General features: G+C 57.5%; 1 protein-coding gene across 3 annotated transcripts in view; it reads left to right on the top strand.

Moving 5' to 3' along the window:
* MYH9 (myosin heavy chain 9) overlaps positions 1–6,727 on the top strand; it is a 63,125-nt gene that overhangs the window by 37,254 nt on the left and 19,144 nt on the right. For all 3 annotated transcript variants that reach the window (XM_007446739.1, XM_007446738.1, XM_007446740.1), the window contains 7 exons: positions 222–415; positions 764–885; positions 1,661–1,730; positions 3,572–3,732; positions 4,578–4,686; positions 5,831–5,962; positions 6,358–6,564. In XM_007446739.1, coding sequence (XP_007446801.1) covers positions 222–415; positions 764–885; positions 1,661–1,730; positions 3,572–3,732; positions 4,578–4,686; positions 5,831–5,962; positions 6,358–6,564 — 995 coding nt within the window. The remainder of the gene's footprint in view (positions 1–221; positions 416–763; positions 886–1,660; positions 1,731–3,571; positions 3,733–4,577; positions 4,687–5,830; positions 5,963–6,357; positions 6,565–6,727) is intronic.

The raw sequence follows: 6,727 nt of genomic DNA on the forward strand, positions 1-6,727 counted from the left end.
CTCTTTCCAAAGAGTGCTTCCCGCTTTCTGCTCCTTGCTCACAAGGCCACCTTCGCTCAACATTTGGAGATGACTTTAGCCTGCTGTGTAGGCTCCAAGTAGAAACAGTCTGCTGTTCCGTAGTCTCCTGTCTTTCTGTCCAGATTGTCTGCCTGTCTTTCCCACCCCTCCGCCCCACCTGGACCGCCGGGTACTCACATGCTTCTGCGTGCTCTCTGCAGTGGACCGCATCATTGGCCTGGACCAGGTGGCCGGCATGTCGGAGACGGCGCTGCCAGGGGCCTTCAAGACACGCAAGGGCATGTTCCGCACGGTGGGACAGCTGTACAAGGAGCAGCTGGTCAAGCTCATGGCCACGCTGAGGAACACCAACCCCAACTTTGTCCGCTGCATCATCCCCAACCACGAGAAGAAGGTGCGGCCCCTCGGGGGCGTGGCGCGGACCGGGCATGCGTGCGGGCCACCCCACCCTTGTCTGTCTCCCTGTGCAGAAACTGTCCCCCGCCACACACAGTGGCCTCGGTTAAGTTCCCCGGCGGGGTGGCTCAGGCACCCTTAGGGGATAAGCTGCCTTCGTAGCCTGTGTTTCTGCCTCTCCCGGACCTGGAGCACATAATTAACTGGGCTGTCAAAACCTGTGGGCGGCAGCGACTCCCAACTCCCTTGGGGGCTTTTGCCCTGTTTCATGCAGAGGGGGCTGCCCCTCTCTCCATCAATTCCTGGGCGCAGAAGTAAGAGCAGGTGCGTGTATTTTCCTCCCTAGGCTGGTAAGCTGGACCCCCATCTGGTGCTGGACCAGCTGCGCTGCAACGGGGTTCTCGAGGGCATCCGAATCTGCCGCCAGGGCTTCCCCAACCGCGTGGTCTTCCAGGAGTTCCGGCAGAGGTGAGCAGGGCCCAGGGCCGGCTGCATCCCAGCAGGAGCCTCCGGTAGGGGAGCCGTTTCCTCGTCCACGTTGAGTTGAGTTCCGGCTGCCTCCTCACACGGTTCTCTGTGCCACCGTCTACGTGAGGAGGGATTTCTCTGTTTTGTTTCTGAAACAAAAGTTATCTCGTTGGCTTTCACCCCAGTCACTTTGGGAGGCTGGCGCTGTTTGCTACAGTTAGAGGAGCTCTGAAAAGAAATTAAAGGAGGATCAGCTGGAGCCTTGGGTATTAAAGGAACTTGATGGAAATGGAAGTCTGCTGTGTGTGCAGAGGGGGACGGTAGTGACACCGGCTTCTTTGCTTAATGAGTGTGTTTAGTGCCATTCGCTGTCTTGATGCAGCCCTGAGTTTAATTTCTTGGACCACCCCGTTGATTGGTGGTTCCCTGCAGCATCTCAGTGAAGAGGTGGGCATGGCCTTCTGGGGTTACAGACACGGATGCTGGGTGATTAGCAGTTAGTAAGCCCACTGCAAAACTCACCCTTGAGTGAATGAAACAGCCCGACGTGAGTTTCCATTCGCTTTCTGGAAAGCACCAGGCCTTCCTCGTGCCATTTAGCCTAAGGAAAGAGCAGGGCGGGGTTCACCGAATGTCCCCTTTCCTTAGGAGGCTCTGTGGAAAGAATTCTACATCTGCTACACCACAGGGACGACCCTAATCTCTCACGTATATTCCAGGCCACATGGAATCCAAGCGAGGGCTAACCTGACCTGGCTGTCCTTTTCTTCCTCAGATACGAGATCCTGACACCAAATTCCATTCCTAAGGGCTTCATGGATGGGAAGCAGGCGTGTGTGCTCATGGTGAGTTGAGCTGCCGTCCCCGCCTCCTGTGTTGGGTGACCTGTGGCTGCTGGGCATCCATGTGGCCAGCGCCCCTGTGATTGGACGGGGTCCTTGGATCCGTTGGCACCGTGCTCCCTTGTTCCTCCAACAAGCCAGTTCTGACTCTGCCAGGTGCCCTGAGTGGCAGCCCCCTTAGCCCTTGGTGGGGTCAGGATAGCATGTGGGAGCCGGGTCGGGGGGAGGAGGCCAGAGCCGCAGCGTGGCAAGGCTGTGGTGTGAGACGGCCTCTTCCTTTTGGGCACATTCTGGTTCTTTCTTGCACACGTCTTCTCCGATCTTTGCGTGCAGTGTGGTCGGCGGGGCAGCTCGCCACCGGGGCGCCACGACCAGCCCAAAGCCACCAGTGTCTGAGTTTCTGGACCTTTCCTCTCTTTCCCCCAGCTCTGAACCAGTGCCTGATGGGCAGTGGGCACTGGATTCTGCATAGTGAATGAAGGCCCTGTGGTGACCCAGTGGCCGCGCTGAGGCTGTACCCACTCAGTCGTTTTTCCGCTTTGCAGGCAGGCGTCCCGCTGGGCCTGACGTGTCCAGAGTCAGTAGCCAGCACCTCCTGCTTGCTTTACTTCATGTTCTTTCCAAAGAGTCAGCAGAGGACGGGCTGGGCTTGGGGGTGGGGGAGGAAAGAGAAAAGGGAAGAAAAATTCAACACCTGCTCTGTGCAAAGCAGCACATTAAGGGACAGGGAGATGGGGGCTAGAAAAGGAGGGAGAAGACACAGCTCCCTGCTCTCCGATGCTTGTCACCTGGCAGAGAGGAGGCGTGAAGGATGGAGGGTGTGCCTCCAGCTCGTGTCTGGGCCGCTGTTTCTCCGGAGACTGAGTTAGCTGCTGGCCAGTGAGGGGTGTCCCCACTTCTGGCATAAGCAGGTCCCCTCCGTCCAGCCCTGCAGGGAAGATGGGCAGCTTGGGCTCTTCGTGCCGGGAGGGAGGTGGGGCGCGTGGCCGGGGGATGCCCACAGTGGCTCCACCTGCCCTGGGCTTCCCTTTTCACAGGGCCTCTTCCGGGCCTGCCGGGTCGTTCATGGACACCAAGGCCCCCAGATCCCACTTACCCTATTCAAAGCTCTGCCTCTTGGAGCTTGTTCTAAATCTCTTCTCTCCCAGGTAGACAGTTGGACAGACAGACCCTTGCCAGTGGGCTTAGTAAAAGAGCCTTGTTACTGTACCAAAACAGCCCGGTAATGGTAATGACGGCTAAAGCCCATTTGGCACTGGTCACACGCTTGACCCTGTGCTTAGTGCCTTCTGTGCATTCTCTTGTTTGACTCCCACGGCTCTCCTAGAAAGGAGGTGCTATTATTTGCTTTGTTTGTTAACTTTTCTTTTAATTAAAGAAACCGTTATTCCCATTTTACAGCTGAGGAAATATGGGCTCACGGAGGTTAAGGCCTAGGGTCATCTAGTTAGTATTTGATCCTGGCCTGAGCTGGAGTCTGTGCTGGGCTTGGACAGAACAGTGATGCTTGGCCACCTCTGCTTGGAGGGAGACCTGACTGGGCATTTGTAGAGCGTGACTGCAGTGTGCGGGGTGGCACAGAGAAGGAAGAAGAGACCTCCAGGGTCCCTTCAGGGCCGAGATTCTGTGCTTCTCTGCAAGTCTGACTCGTTACCTGCCCCATGCCGGCCCCCACCTGCCTGCTCCCCAGCGTGCCCCCAGCCGCGCTTTCCCTGCACCAGGAGAAGGCTGCCCGCAGAGCAGGACTGACCCAGGCTCCAGGCGCCCCCGCCCCCCGTCCTTGGCCTTGCTCCAGGACTCCACAGGGGTGGCAAGGGGTAAGTGGCCAACTCTCCTCTGTCTAGATCAAAGCCCTGGAGCTCGACAGCAACCTGTACCGCATCGGCCAGAGCAAGGTCTTCTTCCGGGCCGGCGTGCTGGCTCACCTGGAGGAGGAACGGGACCTGAAGATCACGGACGTCATCATCGGCTTCCAGGCCTGCTGCAGGGGCTACCTGGCCAGAAAGTGAGTCCTGGGACGCCCACCCCACCCAGCCTGCCCCGCGCTCGGGCCCTCCCAGCTCTCCTGTAGCGGAGGACACTGAGGAAGCGGTGGCCTGGGCGCCCTAATGCCAGTCAGGTGTCGCCCGGGGAGGCCCCTGTGGCCTTCCCTGCCCCCCTACTTCCTGGATTTCTGCCTGAGGTTTAAAGTGAGCTGGTGGGAGGGGTGACTGTGCTTGGATTTGCTCGTCACAGAAGCTCCTGCCACCGCTATTCCTTCCTGTGTTCCTCGTGTAAGGATGGCACCCAGAGCCGGCTGTCCCCAGAGGACGCCATGCTCCCAGAGGAGGAGGCCATCCTTGAGTCCCGAGCAGCGCCTGTGGGGGTCAGGGGCTGACTTGCTGCAGGAAGGTGGGTGGGGCAGCTGCACATCTGTCCCCTGAGCCCTCCGTGTCTGTGCTCAGGGGTGTCTGTTCCAGCCTGAGATCTGAGCGCTGGGGGACACAGCATGAGTTTGTGGAGTTTGGACAAATGGACCCGTGTAGGATATCAGCTGCTGACGTTCTCCCTCTAAACCAAAGCCACAAGATTGTGGGTGGCACCAGGGTGGGGAGCTGTAGTCGATAGATGGATTTGATGACCAGGGCTCACACTTGACTCGGATCTGTGGTGACCTCGGCCCCAGGCACCCTCTGTGAGGTCACCCACAGGATTCAACCCGAAGCCGACCTTCCCGCCACGTCTGTTTCGTGGTGCCCCCGGCAGGGGTCGGTCCCTCCGGAAAAGCCTCCACAAGTGAGGTCAGGACTGTCGGGAGGGAGGTGTGCCATCCCCCACCTGGAGGACTGACTGTGACCCTCGCCCCCACAGGGCCTTCGCCAAGAGGCAGCAGCAGCTGACGGCCATGAAAGTCCTACAGAGGAACTGTGCCGCCTACCTCAAGCTGCGCAACTGGCAGTGGTGGCGACTCTTCACCAAGGTGGGTCTGCAAGGCCCTCCGCGCAACACGGGGGACGAGCAGGCCTCACATTGGCCTCCTGCGGGGCTCAGGCCCTGGGGCTGGCACTCGGCCTTTGCGTCCCTGTGCCCAGCACAGGAGCCCTGGATGATCCTGCCCATGGAGTCTAGAGGGGTGTGAGCCGGGGCATGTGTCCGGCGTGGACGGCCGCGGTGCTATCAGGCTGGGCTAGGGCGGCTCCTGGGATGTCAGGGCCCAGCCCGCCCACCACGGCTCCACGTGAAGACAGAGCTGCCCACCCAGAAACCACGGGCAGGTCAGAATCTGCACCCGCTGGATGGGTCCTCCCTAGCCTTTACAAAAAATGCGTTAATTAGTAAAGTTGTTCAGGCTGCTTTTGTTTATGGTAAGTAATCTGTGGTAATTGCGAAAAGTTAGACTAACCAAAAGGGTAAACAAGAAAATAAAAATTCACCTATAATCCCTTCATCCTTGTGCCAGCGTCGATATTGAATAGATGTTTCCATGTTTAGTCTGCTTTAAAAAAATTTTTTTTTCACTCTCGGTAAATCTCTGCTGTGTAAACCACACACGTTCTTACGTAGCTGAACTTTGACTTGTATAAACAGTCATGTACTTTGCATTTAAAATTCCTTCATGAGCATCATTTTTTTTTTTTTTTTTTTTTTTTTTTTTTTTTTTGTTTTGGGGGGGACATGACACAGATTCTTCCAGACTTTCGTCTCCTGCATCGGCAGGCGGACCCTCAAGCACTGCGCCACCAGGGAAGTCCATGAGCATCATTTTTAAAAAGTCAGCACACTGTTCCCTAGAGATGTTTCATAATTTATCTATTTTTCCAGCAGTGGATGTTTATCTCTGTCTGAATTTTTCACTGTTATAAACAACGACGTCCTGAACATCTTCATGCACACATAGGCGTAGTTTCCCCGAAACGTAATTAGTGGGTCAGAGGCCTATGGCACGCAGTACCAAATTGATTTCCAGAAAGATTGTACCCATTTGCACCTCCTCTGCCCTGCGTCCTACCTGCCCCTCGCTCTCATGAGCTTGCGCTTCCACAGGTGAGGGGAAAGCCCCACGGCTCTCAGCCTGGACAGGCATCTTCCCCTGATCACGTTCCCTCCTCAATCTCCTCTCCTAGGTCAAGCCGCTGCTGCAGGTGAGCCGGCAGGAGGAGGAGATGATGGCCAAGGAGGAGGAGCTGGTGAAGGTGCGGGAGAAGCAGCTGGCCGCTGAGAGCAGGCTCTCGGAGATGGAGACCCTCCAGTCCCAGGTGGGTGTCTGCAGGCTCTGCCCAGGCAGTGCTGCCACCTGCTGGCAACCAGTAGGCGAGGCATGCCTGGTTAATTTCTCTGCAGACCCTGTTCGGGGTTTCGTGATGTAGGAAGGCTACCGCATGGGATGGGAAGCTCATGAGTGTTGGGTTCAAGGCCCAGCCCCTCTCTGAGCCTGTTTCCTCGGGATCTTGATGTACAGCTCACGGAGCAGTGGTGAGGGACGGTGGACGTGATGTTTAAACATGCGGGGCAGTTTAAGCGTCCTGAGATGGAAGCTGCTGTCATCAACAGGGCTCTCCCTGCAGGAGCCTGCACTGGAGACCAGTTCTCCTGTGGGTACAAGTGGCCCGAGGCGGCCGTAAGAGCTCACATTTCCCACGTGTTCTCGCAGCTCATGGCTGAGAAGTTGCAGCTGCAGGAGCAGCTCCAGGCAGAAACGGAACTGTGTGCCGAGGCCGAGGAGCTCCGGGCCCGCCTGACCGCCAAGAAGCAGGAGCTGGAAGAGATCTGCCATGACCTGGAGGCCAGGGTGGAGGAGGAGGAAGACCGCTGCCAGCACCTGCAGGCTGAGAAGAGGAAGATGCAGCAGAACATCCAGGTGCCTGGAGGATGGGGCAGGGCCGGACCCCAGGCATGGGGCGGGGGGGTGGGCTGTGTGGGGAGCAGGGGTGCCACGAGTGCCATGGGAGGACAGCCTTTGTCCCGGGGGCAGCCTTGGAGACGTGTTCTCTTTGGGGCTTTTTTTTTTTTTTTTTTTTTTT

Source organism: Lipotes vexillifer, unplaced genomic scaffold (genome assembly GCF_000442215.2).
Source record: "Lipotes vexillifer unplaced genomic scaffold, Lipotes_vexillifer_v1.1 scaffold870, whole genome shotgun sequence".
NCBI lineage: Eukaryota > Metazoa > Chordata > Mammalia > Artiodactyla > Lipotidae > Lipotes > Lipotes vexillifer.